Source organism: Nyctereutes procyonoides, unplaced genomic scaffold, assembly GCF_905146905.1.
Source record: "Nyctereutes procyonoides isolate TBG_1078 unplaced genomic scaffold, NYPRO_anot_genome, whole genome shotgun sequence".
Classification (NCBI taxonomy): Eukaryota; Metazoa; Chordata; class Mammalia; order Carnivora; family Canidae; genus Nyctereutes; species Nyctereutes procyonoides.
Window position 1 is genome coordinate 3,650,458 of NW_026575129.1, and position 25,787 is coordinate 3,676,244.

General features: G+C 41.6%; 1 protein-coding gene across 2 annotated transcripts in view; it reads right to left on the reverse strand.

Annotated features, from left to right (window-relative positions):
- Positions 1-25,787, reverse strand: part of DMGDH (dimethylglycine dehydrogenase) — a 75,055-nt gene that overhangs the window by 13,056 nt on the left and 36,212 nt on the right. For both annotated transcript variants that reach the window (XM_055342317.1, XM_055342316.1), the window contains 6 exons: positions 24,971-25,124; positions 22,497-22,662; positions 21,889-22,019; positions 20,452-20,669; positions 18,709-18,866; positions 16,602-16,661 (listed from right to left, as the gene is read on the reverse strand). In XM_055342317.1, the coding sequence (XP_055198292.1) occupies positions 16,602-16,661; positions 18,709-18,866; positions 20,452-20,669; positions 21,889-22,019; positions 22,497-22,662; positions 24,971-25,124 (887 nt within the window). The remainder of the gene's footprint in view (positions 1-16,601; positions 16,662-18,708; positions 18,867-20,451; positions 20,670-21,888; positions 22,020-22,496; positions 22,663-24,970; positions 25,125-25,787) is intronic.

Below are 25,787 nucleotides of genomic sequence, written 5' to 3' on the forward strand. Positions count from 1 at the left end.
ATTGGATCAAACATCTAGACAAATATTTCTTAGTCCTCAAATGACAATATCTGCCACCCTTTCCTTCATAACAGGTTAGACTTAAAGGTAATAACTTGTGATAACAATTTTACCAGAACCACCTGGGCAGAAAACCATAAGGCACGATACTGCGATGGTGGATTACAAAAGCGACCCTTGTATCTAATGGCTCTGGACAGCAGTACTGGATGGTAGTGAGCAACGTACTACTCGATTTCTACCTTTAGTAAGCTTCTTCCAAGAAGGAAACCTGGGTTTTTGAAATGTGATATCAAAACAAGCCCAAAATGTGGCACATTTCCCCCCTTCTTCAGAACAGTGCTCCAATAAACGTGTCAAACCTTGGATTGCACTCAGTTCACTCAGGAATGTATTGACTGCCCTACTATGTGTGAGGTATCATGCTAGGCCCTGTGTGGGTTCCAAAATTAGATATAGACATTTTGATCAAAGAGCTTATTCTCTAATACTATGGTTTTCAACCTTGTTTTTCCTCCTTCTATCTAACACATGATGGATGACGTTCCTATTCCTAATATGTTCCCCTGGGCACACTCAGGGTTATTCCCAACGTAACACAAGTGAGAGTGACATTGCTCTAGTGATAACCTTGAGTCCATTCTTATGTGTTTAAAAAAAAAGTAGGAATCATGCAAACTACAGGACTTCTACATTTATTAGTCACATACTTTACAACAAACAGGTGAGTGATGACTCCTCAGTGGAGACACTTAACTAATAAAGGAGGCTCAACAGATCTATCTAACCAGGATGCCAAGGATATGGGCTAGGTTAAGTGTGAGAAGCTAGTCAGAGGCCAGGAACAGTTAGAGTAGGAGGGAAGGCTGACCCCAGAGGGGTATGGGGTAAGGCTCTACGTAAAGGAGCCAAACAAGCATCTCTCATCTTACCCAGGAAATGGGGGGTCTGTGATGTACAAATCACATCTCTACGAAGGAGATTTAATTAGAGATTACAATATGAAAAAATAAAATAAAATAATTAAAAAAGAGAGATTACAATATGATGGGGGAAAATTCTCAGAAGAGTTCTCATGAAAGAAGAAACAACTTTAATTTCCTTATTGGCCAAAGAAGAAAGGAAACAGTATCTCATGCCAAAAATGTCCTCTGCCACCAACATTTAGGATTTATACAGCTCTTTCTGTACACAAAACATTTAGGATTGAGAGCAGTGAGTCCTAACCTCTCAGTGAAGCAGCGGGAGAGATCCTCACATACCCTCTGTTTGACATCTCCCAGTTCACTCCTTTACTGGTTCAGACTGCCTAGGCTAAGCACACAATGAAGTATGATTTCTACAGATATTCAACTTGAAATTCCTGACCTTCACAGGAAACTGAAAGTTTCCATTGGCCAAGGTTAAAATAATTACAAAATGAAAGTCCGATTATCTTCCCCAGTGTGATCCAGATGGTGAGAACAAACTATAAAGTTTTATTATGAAGCCAGATAAAAATTCAAAGACAGCTGAACTCGATGTTATTTAAGACAGGACTGCTGGGGGAAAAAACAAAACCACCAACCCATAGACAAGGCCTGATTGATTGGAATTCCTACTTAGGATAAATTCATGATAACAGAAGTCACTAACACACTGTAACTGCATTCCAACAGGTATTAAGGGTTAATTGGCTTCAAGCTTACACACTCCTTGCTTGCTGACTTATGTCCCTTAGTCTGTAGCCAAACTAACCTACCTGAGATCTGCAGATCACCGGCCTTGAGGACCAGACTTTCCCAGAAGGTAAGGACTGACCACATTCATAAACAGCCACCACTGATGCCAACCAATCTCCTCAGGGTCATGTCAATGTACAAATAACCACCAGGGCACCAGCATCAGCCACAGGCAGCCCACTCACCCCCCCTCAGGTCCCTCACCTTCCCCTTTAAGCTGTCTACCTTTGCCAAAACAGGGAGATGGTCTTTATAATGTTAGTCCACCATCATCCCAGGCTGCTGGCTTCTTAAATAAAGCAGGCATTTTCCTTTCCCATCATCCCTTATCTCTCCAGTATTAATTTTCCAGTGGCAAGCAGCCAAACCTGACTGCAGAACCAGTTCTAATAAAAAAAAAACAAAATTCATTATAGTTAAAACATGTATACCTAAATACAGAAAGAACTTTAACAATAATAAATTTTGCTATCTTTTTTAAAAGACAACTTGCTATCATGGAGAAATGGTGATGAGGGGTGCTTTTTAGAGTTCTTATCTATATAGGAATCAATATAAAATGAAAAAAAAAAGTTTCACACTTTGTGTGGAAAAGCATTTTATACTGAACGGCCAATGGGCTATTTTGTGTGATTTGTGGAGTGCTAGGAGATGAGGAGATTGCTTCAGAATGGAATCTGGATCTTCCCCATTAGAAAGCCATATAGATCTTGAAGGTTTTGGGTCTTTCTGAAAAGTATTAGAGAACGTTATCAATTATCTACTCAACCATTGTTATGCCCCTGGCTGTGTTCAAAAACTGTGTTAGGCAGGAAACATTTGGAGATAAGTAGACTATGTTCTTATGGCTTCTAGGAGATTTGACTCCTTCCCTCCACATCGCAACATGCCCAGTCCTGAATCACTTAAGGCCAGTGTCTGCTCCACCTGTGCCAAAAGCTGGCCACGACCAAAACTTTCAGAAATGGGTCCCTTCATGGGGAGCCTGGGTGGCACAGTTGGTTGAGCATCCTACTCTTGATTTCAGCTCAAGTCATCATATCAGGGTCATGAAATCAAGCCCTATATCAGGCTCCATGCTCCTCTCAAAGTTGGTTTGGGATTCTCTCGCCCTCCCTCTGCCCCTCCCCACAATGTGCACACTTGCACTCTCTCTTTCTCTAATAAATAAATACATCTTAAAGAAGAAGAAGAAGAAGAAGAAGAAGAAGAAGAAGAAGAAGAAGAAGAAGAAAAGAAATGGATCCCTCCAGAAGAAACAAGCTTGACCACGATGCCATCATCAAGTTCCCCCTGACCATGAGTCAGCTGTGAAGAAAATAGAAAGCAACACTCGTGTGCTTACTCTGGATGTCAAGGACAACAAGCACCAGAGTAAGCTATGAAGGAGCTCCATGTCTCTGATGTGAGCGAAGTCAACACCCACACCAGGCCTGATGGAGAGAAGAAGGCATATGTTTGACAAGCTCCTGACTTTAATGCTTTGGATATTGTGAACAATATTGGGATCATTTAACCGGAGTCCAGCTGGCTAAATCTAAGTTTTTCCACCCTGTTTTAAGAAAAGAAAGAAGAGAAAGAAAGAAAGAAAGAAAGAAAGAAAGAAAGAAAGAAAGAAAGAAAGAAAGAAAGAAAAAGAAATCCCTTTGGGATCCTAGGCAAGAGCTACCTGGGCATGTGCTGTGGGGTGAGGGGAATAAGGTGTGCTAGAAGGGGGACCTAACTCCACTTCTGCCAAAAATTACAATTTAACCCAAGTCTAAGCAGGAACATAAGATATCAGCTATGAATAAGAAATAGGAAAAGTGGAGGAGGGATCTCAGAAAATTTTTTCAGGAGAGAAAAATTAATAAACTCAGGGAAAATAAATATAAAGTACTATTTACAACTTATTAGACACTTGCTATGTGCCAGCCACTCTGTGGAGGGATAAACATTCATGACCTCCTTTAATCCTCATGACATTGCTAGGAGATAAGTAATTCTCTGCCGAGTTTATGGAAGAGAAAGACCCAACCAAGTTAAGGGTCTCTCCAGAACCTTAGTTTACATAGACACCAAGTCACCACCTTTAGATTTTATCTGTACATTTTTTTTAAGTGACTATACCTAGAGTCTATCATTGGAAGGCACAGTTTATATAAATACTCTCAAGAATGTTTCTTTTAAATTATTTCTGGCTACTCTGAACCTGTTTTCAACCTGTTGTGAATGATGTTCATGACACAGTATGTTTGTACTATGAAGGAGGATTCAAAAACACTCTGAAGGTTACTGTTAATGAAATCTGACATCTCTATCTGCATGTCCCGGAATTAGGAAGTGATCCAGTCAGCATTACTGCCCTCAGGCCTGAATGAAAACACTCCAACAACAACAAAAACCTAATTAAAAGTAAGGAACACCTACTTAAAACCATAAAAGCTAACACCTGCCCCTGGAGACCGCTCTCCCTTCTCAAGCTAACCTTGTGCCTGACATGGAAAGATTTCAAGTGGGGCAAGGCCATTTCACTCTCCTTTACTCGGCTTTTCTTCCAAGATTGTAGATTTTAATCTATTACATAGCTTTTAATTATAAATGAGACAGCTGAAAATATGTCTAAAGTTAAGTGCTGTGATTAAAACTGGTGCTATCAGGATGACCTGAGAGCAAATACATTTAATGAGTCACAGCCAAATTAACTGCAAAAATAGCTTTTAATATATTTGAGAAACAAACATTTCTGGGGCACTGAGACTATAGCTGAAAAATAGTCTTGGTTTATTAATTTTAAAAAGCAGTAAGAGCCATTAAAATAGCTATCTGTAATATATTCTAAATACAACATCCACAAAGATAATAAATTAAGATTTTAAGTGAAATATAATTACTCATCTTATTAGCTCTGTTAGAAGCACTCATGGTGTACCTGAGTGTCTCACTCAGTTGAGCCTTCAGTTCTTGGTTTTGGTTCAGGCCACGATCTCAGGGTCGTGGGATCGAGGCCTACACCTTGGAGGAGGGTCCACTTAGGATTCTTCTTCTCCCCCCTCTTCCCCCTCTCCCCACTTGTGCACTGTCTCTCCCCCACTAAGTAAATAAACATATCTGGGGTGAAAAAAAGATACTCATATTCCCTCAAAGCACATAGAAATGAAATAAACAGTCTATTTTTGGTTGTGACTCTTAGGCCAAAGCTAATTTAACCGGAGCTGAATTTAACCGGAGTAGTGTTAAGAAGGTTCTGATATGCACAGAGTAGTGGGTTTTCATAGGCTAGGTGCGACTTTATAAAAACCTAGTTCGGAACATTTTCTATACCATTTATTTGGAGTCAAAACCCAACAGAAAATTCAAGGAAGTCATCAGTTTCATTTAATTATCCAAAATCCTTTTAACCTAAATATCAGAAGTCTCCAAAGGCATAAACAAGACAATCATTGTAACATCCTGGGTCCCAAGAGAGCTCCCCTTAGAAACGAGGTAAGCCCCAATGGGAGAATCATGCTTCTGTGCTGACAGGTGTGGAGAGAGTTGAGAAACCAGCGAGTCACCTGTCACTATTGGCAGAGTGGAGATGGAAATCCAGGTGACAGACTTCTGCCACTTGTTCCCCAATACTTTACTCAAATGTTTCTTATTTTTCATTTTTAGATAAGGTTTATTTTAGAGCACACACAGGAGTGGAGGGCAGAGGAAGAGGGGAGACAGAGTCTCAAGCAGACTCCCGCTGAGCACAGAGCCCATGCAAGGCTCCATCTCACAACCCTGCCATCATGACCTGAGCTGAAATCAAGAGTTGGACCCTTAACCAGCTGAGCCACCCAGTGCCCCAAAACATTTATTTTACATGGGGCTCAGGGATCATCATTTAAAAACAGGGATAGGAATGCCTCTGTAAGCATGTGGCCAATACTAACCTACAGTCTATGTAAATCTTAACTTTCTTTGGTCAGTTGATGAATACCAGGTACGTCTGTGCTTGTCTTACACTCAAACTGATAAAGCCGTACAGGGGTTCACTTATCTAGGGGGTGAATCAAGTGATCCACCACCCCATCAAGACAGAGTAGACCATCATTCATTTCATCTTCACATCATTAGGATCACAGCTTTTCAGCAGGCAGGAAACTTCAGGGCCTTGCCTGGAGTGATGAAGTGAATTTAGCATCAAATCTTGAGCCCAGGCTTCTCAATTCTCCATTCCTTTTCCACTATGCAGAGCTTTAGAACATTCCACATATGTTTATAATGACCACAACTTCAATATCTTTTTATTAGCAAAATATTAAATGATTAGTGTAGCAACTCAACTCTTATTATTGGCTGGAAACCAATACTCCCACCTACCAGGTTTTCAATCTCTGCTCTCAGCAATGTCAAAGAAACAATTCATCTAGCATTTTCTAACCAAAATTACTCATCAGTTAAGTTTTATTTCTCAAAGAAGTCTTTAATATAACTAGAAAAGTGACCCTCTTAACTTGAAGAATCCCGGGGATAAACAGAAACCTGGAGAAAATATTTAAAATACTATTTCAAAGTCAGGCCAAGAATTAGGTTAGTATTCAAACCAAACCAGATTTTTCAAAACTAAAACAGCCTCCATTACATGTATGTTATGATTTTTACTAGATTCAGTTTTAAAGAGAATATTTACTTTTCAGTTTTTGAGTCTAAAATCTAACAGAAAGCCATGGACTAGAACAGACCTGTGGCTTTAGATGTACTCAATGTTTAACTGCATTACCAATAATTACAATATACTTTTCATAATAGTTTTCACCTCTAGACTAGAGTGAGGAACAAATGCCCATTTGGTGTCTCAAGTATAGCAACTCAAGCCTAAATACAAAGTCAATAATTATAAAAGGAAACAGAAAAATCATAAAGAAATGAGGCTTCAGGGGGTACCTGGGTGGCTTAGTTGATTGAGCATCTGACTCTTGGTTTCCACCTAGGCCAGGATCTCATAAGTCATGAGATCTAGCCCCACATCACACTCCATGCTCAATGTGAAGTTGTCTTGGGATTCCCTCTTCCTCACCCTCTGCCACAACCACTCATGCTGTCTCTCAAATCAAGAAAGAAAGAAAGAAAGAAAGAAAGAAAGAAAGAAAGAAAGAAAGAAAGAAAGAAAGAAAGAAAAAGAGAAAAGAAGGCTTCAGCAGTTCAGCAGGGACCCAGGATCTATCTTTCTGGGGTCTTCAAAAATCTCAAAGGGTTTTTTTTTCTATAGCTGTTTTTTCCTAGGTACTTTTAGATTCAATTCAGTAAGATGGAAGAGACTAACTTGTACTGAGGTACCAGATGTTCTCTATCTCCTCTAAAAACTTATGAGGTGGGTATTTTCTTTTTACAGATGAGAAAACTGAAGTGTTGATAGTTAAGCACCTTGTTTACTTCTAGAACAAGTGGCAGAGCCATAACTCACATTCTTCAACAAATACTTACTGAGATCCTACTAGTTATCAGATACAGTGCTAGCCCTAAGAATTCTCCATCTGTCCTCAAAGAGCTCACAGGCTATAGCTGAGGCAGCCAGTATTATGGAATGTGTCAAGGACCACAGTAGATCTAAGTACAGGGTACTCGAGGAGTGGGGTTCCCAACACACCCCTGGCTTTAATTACTACCACATACGAATGACCTAACCTAAATCCATGCTTTCGGAGCAGAGGTCCTCAAACCCATGTACTCAGCTGTCACTTGTCTGCCCCACAGCCCCTCAACACCACAACTCCTTCCAATCTGCCAATTACACCCTTTGTGTTTTCCTGTTCATTATCAGGATCCTGGATCCTCCTCGTCATTCCCCTCACAGACATTCCCTCATGTGGTCTCCATCCTACCTTCTTCCTATCACTCACACCTCTTTATTCTCCATCCTATTTGGCCACTGCCTCAGTTGAAGCCCTCATCTCTCCACTGGATTTCTTCAGTAATTGGGAAAGTGCTCTCCCAGTCAGCAGGCTAATTTCCTTTCAATTTGTTTTCAATCATCTGAGTGTCACTCCTTTCTCAAAATTCTTCAGTGGCTCCCCAGTGCCCCAAGGACACACTCCAGACTCCCTAGCCTGGCAGACCAGACCCTTCATGGTGAAGTCTCAGTACTTCTCAACATCAGCTCTTGATACTACGTTCAACAGCAAAGTATTTGCTGGGCGTCTGTTACATGCCAGCCTGAGCTGGGTGTTAGGGATAAAAAAGTAAACATCTATTGTACACTGCCAAACTTGTACTCGAGAAGCTTCCATTCCTTTCAGAAGAAAACGAAAAAAATAATTGCAAGCTGTGACACATCCAAAAGGATGATGTAGCTGCAAAATTTCTTCTAAAATTTATCAAATATGGTGCATGCCTGGGTGTCTCAGGCAAGTGTCTGACTCTTGATCTCAGCTCAGGTCTTGATCTCAGGAACAGGCATCAAACCCCATGTTGGGCTCTGTGCTAGGTGTGGCACCTACTTAAAAAATTATCAAATAAAGTCCAACAATATAGAAAAAGATAGCACATCATTACTAAGTGGATTCTGCCCTTAAAATGAAAGTTGGGTTAACATTTGAGTATTAAATGTAATTTATCATTTGACAAAGTAAAAAAATAAAAACCATACGATGGTCTCTGCAGATGTAGGAAAAGCGTTTGCCAAAATCTAATATCCCAGTTAAAAACAAAACTTTTGGGGGCATCTGGGTGGCTCAGTCAATTAAGAGTCTGCCTTCAGCTTAGGTCATGATCCCAGGGTCCTGAGATTGAGGCCCCAATCAGGGCTCCTGCTCCGTGGCCTCTCCCTCTGCCCCTCCCTCCTGGTCAAGTGTGTGCGCACTCACGCGCGCTCTCTCTCAAATAAATAAATAAATAAATAAATACATAAATAAATAAAAATTAAAAAAACTTTTAGCACTAGGAATAGAAAGGGATGCCTCAATCTGATAAAGAGCATCTATGAACAAACTACAGTTAACATCATACTTAATAATAAAAGACTCAAATCTTTCCAACTAAGATCAGGAACAAGTAACAATTCTATTTAATTGTTCAATGTTCAACCAGTGGAGGTACTAAATGCAGGGAAAAAAAGGCATCTAAATTAGGAAAGACATGAATAACTTTTTGTGCACAGTATGACTGTCCATGTAGAAAATTTAGTGCAATCTACAAAAAAATACAAAAAAGTACTAGAACTACTACTGAGTTTAGTGAAGTTTCAAAGTACAAGATCAATATACCAAAGCCAACCGTTAAAAATAAATAAATAAAAAGCCAACTGTTTTCTTTACACTAGTAGTAAATTGAAAATTAAAAATACTATGTAAAAAGTTATTAGTATGAAATACTTAAGGATAAGCCTATAAAAAGATATGCAAAATCTGCAAACTACAAAATCTTGAAATTAAAAACCACCAGGACACCTGGGTGGCTCAGTGGTTGAGCATCTACCTTCAGCTCAGGGTGTGATTCTGGAGTCTTAGGCTCGAGTTCCACATTGGCCTCCCTGCTTCTCCCTCTGCTTAGGTCTCTGCCTCTCTGTCTCTCTCATGAATAAATAAAATCTTTAAAAAAAATTAAAAACCACCAAAGTAAGTGGAGAGCTATATCTTGTTCCTCAGTTGGAAGACCTTAATTGACGTATAGATGCAATTCCAGGCTAAATTCCAGCAGGGTTTTTTTTGCATAAATTAACAAGCTGATTCTAAAATTCATGATCAAAGGACCTCAGATAACTAAAACAACCTAAAAAGAAGAATATATTTGCAAAGCTACCACAACCTGATTCAAACTACAGTAATCAATACAATATGGTATAAAATTCAATAGAGTCCAATAAGAGTCCAGAAATAGACCTCAATGCATATGGACAACTTATTTTTGACAAAGTTACATAGGCGATGTAGTTCAGAATGTGCAGTCTTTTCAGCAAATGGTACTGGAGACTGCATGTCTATATGCTAAAAAATGACTTCAATTTCTATCTAGTTCTAGATACAAAAATTAACTGAAAATAAACAGACCTATATGTAAAAAGTTGGTAAGAACTCTAGGAGAAAACAGCAAAAAATCTTTATGACTGGATTAGGCAAAGATTTCTTAATACAACACCAAAAGCATAATCCATAAGAACAAGTTTATAACTTTAAAAATTGAAAAATTAAAACTTCTGCTCTTGGAAAGACATTATTAGATGAAAAGACAGACTGGAAAAAAATATTTGCAAAGTATATATCTAATAAAGGACTTGCACCTAGGATATATTAGAACATTCAAAAACAAAAACAACTCTATTAAAAATGAGTAAGAGAGGGCAGCCTGGGTGGCTCAGCGGTTTGGCGCCGCCTTCTGCCCAGGGCCTGATCCTGGAGACCCGGGATCAAGTCCCACGTCTGGCTCCCTGCATGGAGCCTGCTTCTCCCTCTGCCTGTGTCTGTCTGTCTGTCTGTATCTCTCTCTGTATCTCATGAATAAATAAATCAAATCTTTAAAAAAATGAGTAAGAGAGTTGACCAGACACTCAACAAATGAAGAAACAGGAATGGTGGCCAGGCACCATTAAGGAAATTAAAACCAAGGGACACCACTACTTTTCGAGTAACTAAAGTTAAAAAGACTAAAATGACCAGTGTTTGGTAAGGATGTGGTGGAGGAACTCAAACTCTCATGGACTGCTGGTGGTAAGATAAAATATAAAATGATACACCACTCTGTGAAACAGTTCCTTAAAAAGTTGACATACCTCTGCCACTCCACTCCTGGATACTTACCCAAGAGAAAAGTCGAAGCTAGAAACAACCCCAAAGTTCATTGAGTACATAAACAAATTGTGCTATATAGACACGATGGGATCCTACTTAGTATTAAAAGGAATGAATTATTGATACATATAATACCATAGATGACTCTCAAACTAATTGTGCTGAGTGAAAGAATGAAGACACCAAAACCGAAGTATATATTGTATGATTCCATTTATAGAAGACTCTAGAAAATGCAAAATGGAGTATCGTGACAAAAAGTTCCTGGGGGAGTAAGTGGGCTGTGAGGGGTTGGGAGGTAGGGACTGCAAAGAGACTTGAACCAACTTCTGGGCATGAGGGATGGGTTCACCATCCTCTTGGTGGTCAGGGTTTCACAGTGTCTATCTGCATTAAACCGCAGCAAACGGTGCACTTTCACTATGTCTATTTACTGCAACGTTTAGTTAAACTGTCAAAATAAATAATTAAAATATATTAAAAGCAATCTAAAGAATTACTTCTGTTCTTAGATGATGGTTTCCATAGACTTGCAAAGTTTAAAGCAGGCAGCTAAATAGCACATTTAAGTTTTTGGGGTAGAAACAGACTGTTGTTTCCTTTTTTTTTTAAGATTTTATTTATTTATTCATGAGAGATACAGGGAGAGAGAGAGAGGCAGAGACACAGGCAGAGGGAGAAGCAGGCTCCACACAGGGAGCCCGACGTGGGACTCAATCCAAGGTCTCCAGGATCAGGCCCTGAGCCGAAGGCAGTGCTAAACCGCTGAGCCACCCGGGCTGCCCCAGAGTGTTGTTTCTATCAGAAGTTGGATGTGTATAAGGACACCAATACAATGGCTGTTGGCTTAATATAGTCTGACAAATGTTTCAGGAATGATCAATTCTCTCTCAGCCTAGGTTTTACTTCCCCTTTTTCTATTTCCTTTTGTTTTTCCTTTATCATTTAGCAATGGAAATGGGTAAGAGAATAAGGATGGCTTAATTAAAATGTCACAGTTATGTGGCTCATATGGATAACAGTACCACGGTCTTTCCTTAACTACTCTGCTGGGTGGTACTTCATAGGATTTTAGACCTATAAGGGAGCCCTTGTTTTATAGACCAGCAGCCTCAGGAGTAAAATTAAATTAAATGGCTTTCCCAAGGCCACACAGCTAGAATTTGGCAACTTTTAAAAAAAAATTCATTTACTGCCCATTAATAAAAATAAAAAAAGAGTGCACACGTGAGAGAGAGGTATCTGAGGCAGAGTATATTAACTCTACCCTAGCCACAGTAGGTCACAGGTTTACTTCCAATTGATTCACTACTGACTCTATAACACCTTCCTCTGACCCATCCACTTGTCTTTCCATTCTCCTGTTTACTGACAAGACCACAGCAGACAGAAGGCTGAAAGAACTAAGAGTGAGTAGTTCTCTATCTTCATTGTATAATAAAACCAAGAAACCCAGACCTTACCCCCAGACCCTTAACCCAAGTGGTTTGGGGTAGATCACTGTTCTAAAACTGGAGTGAGCACCAGAACCACCTGGAGGGCTTGTTAAAACAGGTTATTGTTATTAGGCCCCATTGCCAGAGTTTCTGATTTGGGGATGGTACTCAAGAACTTGCATTTCTAACCAATCCCTAGGTAACACGGATGCTGCTACTCTATGAACTACACCTGAGAACCATGGGGGGGGGGAGGGAGGTATAATTTTTAAAAAGTTCTCCATGACAGTTAAATACACTCAGTTGAAGAGCATTGGTCTAATACAATCACTCTCAGCCTTTTTTGGAATCATCTGGGGAATCAAAAACACAACACAACACCACTGTTGCCTGAATCCCTACCTCCAGAGATTCTTTTTAAACTGCTCCACGTTGCAGCATGAACCTCAGATTTTTTAAACATATTTTCAAACATATGATCCAGATGATTCTAATGTACAGCCAAGACTGAGAGTCATTGACAATTTTATGCCTCAATCCCTATTACCATAATACTTAAAATTTCCCCAGAGGTGGGTACTTATACATCTTGAAAATCCCTTCCTAACTTGTCTGTGAACAATGATTTATTTCCACTTTGATGTTTTAATAATGCTAACGTGTATCGAATACTTAGAACCTATTCTTTGCCTGTTTTGCTTACCAGTTATGCTTTAAATAATTTCTCAAAAAGAAACATTGTCTTCTACCTTGTGGCTAGTATCACTTTATTCTGCTTCTACTGGCTAGAAGCCCATGATACAGTAAGAGAGGGAAAGAAAGAAATTGGGAGTATCCTTAAAAAATTCTCCTTATCTGCTTAAATATGGTTACATTTGTACTTCAGTCTCTGAATCTTGGTTCTCTCCAAATGGACAAAGATTCAGTATTTCCAAGAGGAAAACTCCACTACTACTTATGATTCCACCCTAAGGCAGCTGATTTTCCTTTTGCTTGTCGTTAGTGCACTTTGTTTCTACCTAAACACACACACACAACCATTAATTTTTCCCCAAGAGTAACTTCTTTTGTAATTTATAATACCATTAATAACAGTGATATAAGTTGTTTCAGATAAAGGAATTTTAGTTGAGATTTTAAAGTCTGTATTTAATTATTTTTGCCTGTATCAGCACTCTGGTTAATGGTTCCTTTCCAGGCTCCATGCTCATTCTCCACGAGATGGCACTGTTGTGTACTGCTCAAGACCCTCCCGGAGCCGACTGGTATTTTCAGAATATTGAGGTTTCCTACAGTTTTGTTTCAAGCCTCATGAGATCAGAGACCATCAGGAGTTATGTCTTTAACTGGGAGACCTGTGGCCTAGCCAGGTGTTTGATAAATTGTACTTACTGTTGCCCAGGAGGAGAATGACCCCGTGCACAGCTCTGTCTTCCACAGAAGCCAACGCCAGAGGCTCAAACAACTCTAGGACGTCAGCGAGGCAACTACCACGCACTGCTCTTCCTTTGCCATCGATGATCTCTCAATACTCCACTTTTCTTTTCCTTACTTTCCTACAGGTTTTTGGCGAGAACACAGCTCTCTCCTAAGAGGCCTGATGGCCCATCTCCTCAGCCGCTCATTTTCCTTCTTAGTATGGCTAAAGCAGCTCTTCTGATCCTACCATCCAGTACAAAATCAGTTACAACAAAAACCATGTCTGTGGGAAGCATCAATAAATAAAATGTTGTCCATGCATATCTTGGGGTCCTGTTGCCAGAAAAACCTTCCCGGGGAATTATTCAGGGCTCATTATCCCGTGAAGAGAAAGGAGCTTGTTGGGGGAACTGGTGGGTGAGAAAGCCCCCCAGTGAGGTCAGAGCCCCTTCACCACTCTGTGCTGGTTTCCTCACCCTCAGGGGGGTACTGAGGCATCCCCGGGGCCCTCCCTGCTCCCACACAACCTGCGTCCTAAAATATTTCCCTTCGTGTTATGGCTTATACAATTGCTGTGTAAATGTTTAAGGGCCAAGCAGGGAATTTTACATGTTTGCTTCAAAGGGAAAGAAAGAAAAGGTCTTTAAACAATTGTAAAACACCAGGATTTTTTTCTTAAATTTTGTTTTTATTGCTATATTTATGGAATGTAAACATTCCTCTGTCTTAGCTGCTTCAGTTTTCATAGACCATCAACTTTCCAAAGCAATTTGAAGTGGCATGATCTATTCTTTAAAATGTAATATGAGGCCAGATTGGTACCATTTTTGTTTTTAGGCACAGAATGTGAATTATGAAGTTACACAGTTTAGCTTGTAATGTTAATCAGGTTTTCAGAAACCTGTTTCATACTATAGACTGCTAAAAAACAGAGATGAGGTTGTTGTGAAACCACATACAGGATCTGGACAAAGTTGATTCAAACTAGTCACCGGTCCTGGAAATAGGCTAGCATCACTAGGATATCCACTAACTAGCTCAGGCCCAGCTCCTGCTACATGGACCCTCACCCAAAGAAAGCATTAGAAATTAACTCCATGACACCAAAATGAGAACCAACAATTCAGAAATCAATAAAAAGCCTACCACAAATCAAAATCATCTGTTAAATGACTTAGTTCTGAGCTGGGCTTTGGTTATTGAAATAATTTAAAGGAACTAATAAATACACAATCCACACCTGCTTATGATTGTAAAGAGAGTTTCAAAAACCTAATTTCAACACAAAGAGCTCATTTATCTATGCCTTCTCCCCAAACAATAATACCCAAACACTGTGAAGCAAGAGAGTCAGTTATCTATTTACCTATTGGTGACCAACCACAGAACTTTAATACTTTCAAGAGTCAGGCCATTTTTAATCCTTATTTTAAACAGCTAAACCAAGACTTCTGTTATCAGAAGGAGCAATCTGCTGCAAGGGTCTGCCCAAATTCCAAGCACCTGCTTTCTCTGGTCTGGAGGCAGATGGTACACCATAAAAATAAAAGTCATAGGGAAAACATACAGAAAGATATTCCCTTTAAAACCCTTAAGGAGGTTCTTTTTCCTAAAATCTAATACTATAAATATACATGTTTATGTTAATATCTTAGCTTAGAATTTGGGAACTTGAGGCAGGGGCATTAAAAAAAGTTTCCTTAGCCTGATTCATATGCATGCGTTCACATATTTCCATAGAATGGGAAAACGGCCTTTAGCTTATTAGCACCTAAACAGGGCAGTTTATTTCTGGAATTCTAACAAGTAGCCTACACAGCAGCAGCTGTTGTCTTATCCTTCAATATTACCACTAACTGCATCACTATTAAGTTCTTTTCCAGTAACTAAGACACTAGTAGGTGGGTGTCTGAGTCAGCTCGGGCTGCTATAACAAAATCTCACAAACTTGGTGGCTTTAACAACAGGAAATTATTTTTCACAGTTCTGGAGCCTGGGAAGCCATAGATCAAGGTGCTGGCAACTCAGCTGACCTGTGAGTGTCCTCTTTCTGCCTTGCAGACAGCTGCCTTCTTGCCATGTCCTCACAACCAGAAAGAAAGTGAGCCCTGGTGTCTTCCTGTTCTCGTAAGAACATCAATTCCATCATCGTGGAGATCCCACCCTCATGAGCTCACCTATACCTGATTACCTCCCAGAGGCCCCACCTCCAAAGAGCATCGCATGGGGGTTAGGGCTTCAACACAGGAATTTTGGAGAGATACAATCATCCAGTCCATAACAATGACATCACTTCATTTATAGCTGTAGGATGTGTATAGGTGATCTGGGCTGTGATAAATATGGTTTTCCACCATAATTACGTAGGATGGTGCTTCTCAAACTTTCGGTGCATCAGAATCCCCTGCAGCTTCTTATAACAAAGGTTTCTTGGCCTGAGCACCAGAGATTCTGACTTAGCAGGTCTGGGGTGGGATCTGAGAATCTGCATTTCTATCAAGCTCCCAGGCGATGCTGACTTTATCTGTGTGAGGCCCACACTCTGAGAACTGCTGATATAGGGATTCCTTCTGGAATGTTACTATTAGTTATTTATTTGTACTGGCTTCTCAACAAATAACCATTTTACGCAGAGCACATTTGAAATGTTGCACTTACATACAATAGGGCTTCATAAGCAGATGGATAGATCTGCTGAGGGGAGATTGTCTACGCTGTGAGCACGCAGGGAGAGTTGATTAATGCTGTATGTTTGATTAGCTACTGTGTGGCTCCACAGATCACCAGGATTTACAAGGCCTACTGACATCCTTAGTAATTTTTTTAAAATATATTTTTTAATTTATTTATGATAGTCAGAGAGAGAGAGAGAGAGAGAGAGAGGCAGAGACATAGGCAGAGGGAGAAGCAGGCTCCATGCACCGGGAGCCCGACGTGGGATTCGATCCCGGGTCTCCAGGATCGCGCCCTGGGCCAAAGGCAGGCGCCAAACCGCTGCGCCACCCAGGGATCCCCTCCTTAGTAATTTTTATCTCAAAATTTACATTTAGCCTCAAGTTGCTGGATTCTGCGATCTTACATCTATAAGCACACTGCAATATTTTGAACCGATACCCAATTTTGACAAAAGCTTAATACAAAGCACCTGAGCAATGCTTAGTATTTATGTTCATTTGTCCTATAATCACACTTGGTTAAATTTTCAAGCATGGCTCTGTCCATGCTTGAAATTTTCAAATAGCCCCTAATTTTAAGATTCACTGCAAGTACATTTTGGAATGTAAACATACCTTATTTAGCTTTATAAAATAATCCAGCCCAGCTTCCAAGGGGTTTGTATCGCAGTTCATCTAAAAGGGAAGCACACATTTTTTTTTTTTTTTAAGATTTTGTTTTCCAATCACCTCTACACCCAGTGTGTGGCTTGAACTCACAACCACTAGATCCAGAGTCACATGTTCTACTGACTGAGCCAGCCAGGAGCCCCCCAAAAATATCCATCTTAAATCTTAGATGAGTGAAAATCATTTCAGTAACATCACCTTCCTATGTTATTTTTTTAGGGAAGAGAAACACTTTTGGATTTTGAACATAGATTCTGAAAGGAAAGTTATAGACTGGTCTTTAAAGTAATTTCTTAATCTAAAATTGAAATGTAGCCTGTCAGCAAATATTATCTATCATTTGAGTAGCATATTAGACCCTAAAATTCAGTTTGTTCCTGTGGCTCTTTTACTGACAAAAATATCTGAAGGACACCACAACATGCTGTTCCTCTCTGAAATAAGACTTTAATATGCTTTTATTTAATCGTTTTACATAGCTAGGTTTTGAAAAGTTATTAGGTAATTTACTTATTTTACAATTAGCCAGGAATCAGGACAGGTGGAAGAGAAAGCAGGTGGTAGCAAAGTGGCTTCAGTAGAGTTCAGGAACGAGACTGACTCTCAGCCTTGTCATATGTGGTCGAGTAATTACAATACACTTTAAGTGGAAGCTAAAGCCACTCTTTGGGACCCAAGTCACTGGGTTTTGTTTGTTTTGTCATTGTTTCCTTTTGTACCAAGAGAACAGTCTCAAGTCCATGAAAAGTAGCCAAACTTTTTAAAAAGACAACATAGCACTCATATAAACGAGATGAGTAATATAAACTTGTTTCATAGGATGTCAAATTTGATCAATTTGAGCAACTCTAAACTTCTCTTTTATCTGCTCAAAATTTCAGAATCTTCTCCAGGAAAGAAATGAAAGCACCGAGACTGCTAGCGACCGCTAGAGGGCGCGCGGGCGCCGCCGGGAAGGCGGGGAGGCTGGGGGTGCGGGGGTGCTGGGCGGGGGGGGGCGGGTAACGCGGGAGGGCTGCGAGGGGCGGGGGGTGCTGCGGGAGGCGAGGGGTGCTGGGGGTGCTGGGGTGCTGGGCGGGGGGTGCTGGCGGGGGCGACACGGGAGCGCTGCGGGGGGCGGGGGTGCTGCGGGGGGCGAGGGGTGCTGGGGGTGCTGGGCGGGGGTGCTGGGCCGGGGGGGACGCGGGAGCGCTGCGGGGGGCGGGGGGTGCTGGGGTGCTGGGTGGGGGGTGCTGGGCGGGGGGGGATGCGGGAGCGCTGCGGAGGGCGAGGGGTGCTGGGGTGCTGGGCGGGGGGGGACGCGGGAGCGCTGCGGAGGGCGAGGGGTGCTGGGGTGCTGGGCGGGGGGGACGCGGGAGCGCTGCGGAGGGCGAGGGGTGCTGGGTGCTGGGCGGGGGGACGCGGGAGCGCTGCGGAGGGCGAGGGGTGCTGGGGGTGCTGGGCGGGGGGTGCTGGGCGGGGTGGGGGGGACGGGGCCAGCTCTCCAGCTCGGGCCTGGGCCTGAGGGCGCCGCCGGCCCCCCCACCCCTCACCGCCCCCCCCCGGGGGCTGTGGGCCCCGCCAGGCCTGCCGCTGCCCTTGAGCCCAGGCGGACCAGCGGCTCCAGGAGGCCGCCCCGCCCCGCCCCGCCCCGCCCCGCCCCGCCTGGTGCCCGCCGGTCCCCGCGCCGCGGTGGGTTCCTGGGCGCAGGGCTCCGGGCCTCAGCCACACCCGCTCGGTTGTGATCCCGAAAGTTGCAAGAAGGAAGCGGGCTGGGTGGCACACGCGGGAAGAACCTGAGGGACAGCCGCCAACATTGGGGGCCCCCCGCCCCCCCTGCGGAGATGCTGCCCGGGCCCTGCGCCCCCGGGGGGGGGGGAGGGGGGAGCCCAGCAGGGTGAACGGGGTCGTAGTTGCCCCGACTTTCAACTGGGAAATGAATGAAGGGGGAAACATCTCACAACACGGAATTTCTCTGACAGCCAGAGCCGGTGTTAACGCGCTTAGAACGAGCCCTTATGCAAGACTCAGATACAATACAGACAATCTGGGTGAAGACGCTGGCGTTTCAAACCTCTGACCCCCAGGCTCTGAAAGCCTTCTCCAGTCGTAGGGCGTTCAAGGCGTACGTCCCGAAGTTGTCGATTCCCTCCTCCTGGCCTGCGTCCATGACAATGTCATAAAGGGCCGCAGAATCTTCTCGTCTATGGTACAGCTCCCAGCCCAGCTCACCTGCAACAAACCCACAAGGACCGCACTAGGCAAGACCAGTGATTACGAGGCCTAACGGGCATTAGCTAAGACACGTAAAGAAACGGCGAGAGTCCACTTACAAAACAGGGACACGGCCGAGTTTTAAAAGATGAGTTCACAAAAAAGTTGCAACAAACTCCTGCTACTCCAAAGACACTGCTGTATCCCATGTGCGGTCGTCGTGCCCCATCCTGTCTCCCACAGGGTGGTATCTAGGATACCTCCTCTCACCACGCAGAAAGATGTTAATACGGGAATTAACCTGCACGCTTGACCTCAGCTTCATGATGCTAAGCGAGTCATCAGCACGGCATAGTTAATCACGGTCAGGGTTTTTAGAGACCTGGGTGGCTTAGTCAGTTAAGCGGCCTCTTAGCTTCAGCTCAGGTCTTGATCTCAGGGTCCTGGAACGGAGCCCCAGGTCAGGCTCTGTGCTCATCAGGCAGTCTGCTTGTGGATTCTCTCCCTCTCCCTTAGCACCCCCCCCCCCCATGCTCTGTCTCGAATAAACAAATAAATCTTTATTTTAAAAAAAGAAGAAAGAAAGAAACCTCAATTCCCACTCATTACCCTCAAATCACAAGGCTTAAAAATATAAGCAACTGACAATTATTCAAATGGTCTTCAATGTGGGACAGCATTTATCTCTAATAGTCTTCTTCCCCACTTTTATTCACCATTAGAGCTGTGGGCAAAAACCAAAGGAAATGAAACCCAACTCAAATAGTTGGTTTATTATTCCGCTTATGTTTTATTCTAGTCACCATTTTGCCAAGGTCAGGTGAAAGGACAGGGAAGTGTACAGCGGAAGCCCAGGGAGGAACTTTAGCCTTCATACTCTATGTATGTTCTCCTCGTTCCCTTGTTGAGGGCTGACGGTGATCTGTTTCTCCAGGACACTGCCAGAACCTGAGTCACGTGTAACTGAAGGGATGCCTGAGCACCGAGCACTCTTTCTATGAAAGAACAAGGAGGGCTAGAGGGAAGTTGGAAGTGAGCTCACGGCACCAAGGTGGACTGAGAAGCATTCATTCATCTCTATTTCAAATACCTTCTATGCACAAGGTTAGGTGCTATATGAAGACTTCCCTAAAAGAGCCTTAGTGGTAATGCTTTAAGAGAAGGGCCTGATACATCTAAGAGATTATTATGAGAGATTCCATGAGAGACCATCTGAATGTTGCTAGGTAGAGTCAGGCTGGCCTGAATAGCTGTCAAGCCTTCCAACTATTCTACAGCTGGCCTCTTCCAACTTTTTAATCCACCCTTCCAACTAGTAAGCAGCTATGGGATTAGAACAACAATTGGAAATCTGGGAAATGACCCTCCCAGACTAGGAGGGAAGATCCAGAATTATTGTAAGAGTTGGACAGGAGGAAATCTTCCTCTAAAGTTATCCTGACAAGACTGTGTGTGTGCGCATGCATGCGTGTATGTGTGCACGCACCTGTGAGTGTGTGTGTGCACAGGCGTATATGCATGTGCACATGTTCATTTGTGCTAGCTTCTTTTAAATTTTAGAGACTTTCTCTTAAATTTTAGAAAATTGTTTTCCAGTTCTTACCTGTATAAGATATCCTAATAGCAGTGACAGGAATGTCTGAAACCTTTAGAGACTTGGTTTGAAGAAACTTGAAAACATCATCACTAAGATCTTCGGCAGTCAGTTTCTGCAGAACCTTCCTTGCATGGGGCCCTGCAATACCAAGGACTCCAAGCTCATCGGTTATGTTTTTAATTTCAACATCATATCCACCGTTGACTGCCTCTTCTTCAATCCATCTGCATTTGAGTCATAAACATTGTGTTAAATCTTGCTTGAATAATGCATGGTGGTAACATATTAATTCTCGGAAGACATGCTCTGTGTCTAGAATTACCAGGAAGCCCCAAGAGTGTCATCTCATATAATAACCTAATTTTTTAAGTTGAGGAAACTGAGTCCCAGAGATGTTAAGTGATTCTCTTTAAACCACTCACTTATAAAATTTGGGGATAATTTTTCATAGTACAGAAGGATCCTTCAATTTAAATAGGCTCTGCTACATAATTCTTTCCAACAGTGACAGCCCTATTGCATTTAGACTAATGATTCAATCTTCAAAAATTAATTTAAACTCAAATTTTCTCTAATACCCATACACGGAAGGCACATTTGTGCTGCTACAGGTTAATAATGTGCCTGCCACCAGACACTTAATTGCTTTGACAATCACAAGGAAACGATAAAAACTCTAAAGACTAGTTTCAATTCCTAAGGCTTGATGAGTTATTGGAACCCAGTTTTAGGGTTTGTTTATCATTTACTGAGCAGTCCCTGGAGCTACATAAAATGATCATCTGGATTTACCAAAGCTAAGCTACTAAGATACATCTTGGGTTGGAGGATATAATTCGCATCATTTTACAACCATAGTGAGAATTTCAGAGTACAACATTTATTAAACAATAGCATTCCAAATGTTTTTGGAATGCTAAAGACTACAGATTTTATAGTAGACTAAATCATAGACCAAAGATTCACGTGAAGGATTGTCTTGGCAAGTCAACGATTTAAATATTGCGGTGGGCCAGAGAGCACAAAGCATCAAAAAGGAAGATGATAACCCCAGGCAGGGAGCTTGCTCAAATGGACTGAACATGGGCATCGGAATCAAAAGGACTGGCTTAAGCAAGTTACTGTAACTCAATCTTCAGTTTTCTCATATGAAAGTGGGATTATAGACCTTGCAGATATATCTATTAGAATTAATTAAGATAACGTCTAAAAAGAGTTCTGACACATTGGTGTTATCTAATAATTGGGAATTAATATTATTAGAACCAATAAACCCTATGGATGGACTACCTTTTATTTCCTATAAAAGATATGAAGTTTATTTGAAACAAAAAGGTTTAAGAATTAAAGTTGTAAATTCAACTCTTGGTAAAAGAAAATTTCACTGTAAGATTGAGTCAATACATAATCAATATAAAATTTTCTTATTAGGTGTGCACTTACCTAAGATCATGAAGTTCTGATCCAGAACCAGTTATTAGTAAGAACTCCCCAGGAGTTTGGTGAGAAACAGTCAACTCAGCATACACTCGACCTTTCGGCGTCAACATGTGACTTATATTTGTAAAACCCACCTATGCAAAACAATTTAAAATTACCTCAGGATGAAATAAAAATTTTACATATTCTTTTAACACAACATGGAAATAAAAATGCAACCGTCAACAATGAAAAAAATCTGAATCTTATCATTTGTATCAATTGTGTGAACTATTTTTAAACCTAAACCCAAAATTAATTTTGAAGTTCTTGGTTTAAATGATCATTATAACTATTCGTCATAAAAAGTACACTTCAATGAATTTTGCAGTTCCCTATTGACACAATTTAGCAAAGTCATAAGGTCCTTGGATGATAATTTGTTCAACAAAAATTTAAATTAGAAAATTAGTTAGAATATTCATGGTCGGGTGAGGAGTTCCAGCATTCATACAGGAATCATTAGGTGGACTAAAGTAACATGCCAATTGTGCTAATTGAAAAAAAAATAAGAGGACAAAGAATTAAGCAGGCCAAAATCCTGAACCTTGTACCTGTATAAGGTTATTTACCTTTGGAATGACATTTGCAAAGAGATGGTCCAACAATCTAACAGAGTCTTGGCCTTTGATGTTAAATTTGCCAAAGGGTGACAGGTCAATAACCCCTACTTTTTGCATAACCTGTTTATACTCAGATCCTACAGGCTCAAACCAGTTTGTGCGGCGAAAACTGGGCCTGAAACACAATATTTGTCATAAAATAACTGTCATTCACTTTCAAAAAATTACAAAATATTTATTAAAGGCTATTAATCAGGAAATCCTGGGGGGGGGTACCAACCTAAAGTTCTGTTCTGTGAATCATACACATATGGTAGAAACTGATTTTTTAAAGTTACTCTTCTATTCCTTTGACCCATTTTACAGTGAATGAAGTAGTATTAATTAACTAGAAATTAAGATAGGACATATGGGTTCTCAAATCAGGAAGAAAGCATAGAAATCTACCAGTCCTGAGGTTTTCAACCTTGATGCATATTAGAATTGCCTGGGTGGGATGCCTAGGTGGCTCAGCAGTTGAACGCCTGCCTTTGGCTCAGGGCCTGATCCCAGGATCCAGGATCGAGTCCTACGTCGGGCTCCTTGCATGGAGCCTGCTTCTCCCTCTGCCTGTGTCTCTGCTTCTCTCTCTCTCTCATGAATAAATAAATAAAATATTAAAAAAAAAAGAATCACCTGGGGAGCATTTAAAAAATACCAAACCTTTTTTTGGACCTAATTAAATCAGAATGTAATGAGGTAGAGCTATCCTGTCCAGTGCTTCTCAAACACTGATGCAACTACAAATCACTTCCACTTGTTAAAACGCAGATTCTAATACAGCAGGTCTGGGTTGGGGCCCTATATTGTGCATCCTAACAGCATCCCAAATGATGCTTATGCTATTGGTCCACACCTAGAATAAGCAAGGACCTGGTCCAACATCTTCATGTTTTAGAGAAAAGGCACAAGGTGATTTCCAAGGCTTTTGCTAAGTAAATGACAGAGCTTGGACTGGAACAAAAGTCTACTGGCTCATTTAGGGTCCTTTCTACCTGACAAAGTCATCTTCTAATGTGGTATTTTAACTGCAGAGCAGAATATTGTCTGCTAATGAGTTTTTGGCTGTTAATTATTAAAATAAAAGAAACAGGTCAGATCCAAAGACCAAAGGTGACCGAGTCATTTAGAAAAAAATGAACCAGTGTTTTGCCCCCAGATATTCTAGGCTGTCTACTGAGCCCAAATTCATTAATCAACAACTGAGCCTCTACTATGCTTTCTACCATTTCTACCATTTGGATCTGGTCTTAAAGTAGACATCAAAACCTATTTAAATAAGCAAAATGACAACACCAAAAAAATAAAATAGGTAACAATTTCTAGATTTTTTTTTCAATTTCTAGATTTTTAAAAAAGATTTTCATTTATTTTTGAGAGAGAAGGAGAGATCAAAAGAGAGAGCTGGAGCTGGGGGAGGAGCAGAGGCAGAGGGAGAAGCACAATCCCCGCTGAGCAGGGAGCCTGATGTAGGGCTTGATCCCAGGACCCTGGGATCACGAGCCAAGCTGAAGGCTGGGATCATGAGCCAAGCTGAAGGCACTTAACTGATTGAGCCACCCAGGAGCCCCACAATTTCTAGATTTGCTATTTGTTTTCTCTTGGTTTATGAATTCTTATGAGAAAAAATACATAATCACTATTAATCCCAAATGACAACAATGGCATGTAATCCAAATACAACAACGACAACAACTTTAGAGGAATTCGGAGAATTGTTTTAATGACATGGTTTTTGCTTTAGCTTAATGTAAAATGCTAAGTAAACGATCTTTCCCCCTAATTTATCAACAGTACGTATAGTTTGCATGACTCAGTGCACACTCATTTGAAAGATGTTGCTATGAGCTCTTCCTTGATAAACGGAAATCCATATATTTTTAAAGACTTTTTTATTTATCCATGAGAGACACAGAGAGAGGCAGAGACAGGCAGAGGGAGAAGCAGGCTCCCTGCAGGGAGCCTGACAGGGGGCTCGATCCCAGGACCACGGGATCACGCCCCGAGCCGAAGGCAGACACACAACCGCAGAACCACCCAGGTGCCCAAAAATCCATGTTTTCATATTATTTCCATATGATGTGATTTGAGCAGGCATCCCAAACCAGGACACATCTTTAGGAGCCAACTGAAGCCATGTGAGGGTTTAGAGGGGATGGGGAAGGGTCCCCTGAGCTCCTGGAAAAATGCCAAGTGGAGGCTTCACCTGAGCTGGCTGTAGGACTCTGAAAGCCACATGGGGCCTAGATGCGAGCCAATATCACATGGGAAAGATTAATGCTTCCACTGCCAGAAAATAATTTTTATAGGAAAGGCTCAATGCTCTTTGGAATGGGGTGAAGTGACTTGGGGAGGGGGGAGTAGTATTTCTCTTGTCCCTCCATTCTGTCTCTAAAATTTCATTCTACATTCAGAGCCACAGGCAGGTTACGGCATTCACTTACCTGTACTGAGTGTCCTGACCCGGTTTGTAGAACCAGTGTGGCTGCTCCCAGCCTGCATGAAACCCCATGGAACACTTAGACTCCAGGGTTTTATAAAGCCCACTGACTCGCTGAGTTGGTCTCCCTGCAAATCGTTCTTCTTTAGGATAACCAACTGAAAGAGGAAAATTAGTACCTAAATAGCATATAACCAAAACTATAAACAACTTTGAAGGGATTCAGAAAATAGAAAACTCAGTTCTTAACATCCAGCAGCATTTATTTATGAAATTTATGTAAAAGATAGTAACTACAGGGTCTCCTGGGTGGCTTAGTGGTTGAGCATTTGCCTTTGGCTCAGGGTGTGATCCCAGAGTCCCAAGATCGAGTCCCACATCGGGCTCCTTGCGAGGAGCCTGCTTCTCCCTCTGCCTGTGTCTCTGCTTCTTTCTCTCTCTCTATCTCATGAATAAATAAAATATTTTTAAAAAAATAAATGAAGTCTTAACTTAAAAAAAAAAGATAGTAATTACACTTTTGTGGTGACCATTTCACAATGTATACAAATGTCAAATATGTTGTAGGCCCAAAAGTAACAATATCATATGTCAACCACACTGCAATTTTTTTTTAAGATTTTATTTATTTATTCATGAGAGACACAGAGAGAGAGGGGCAGAGACACAGGCAGAGGGAGAAGCAGGTTCCATGCAGGGAGCCCAACGTGGGACTGGATCCCCGGCTCCAGGATCACACCCTGGGCTGTAGGCGGCGCTACACTGCTGTGCCACCGGGGCTGCCCACCACACTGCAATTTAAAAAATTATGTAAAGAGTGC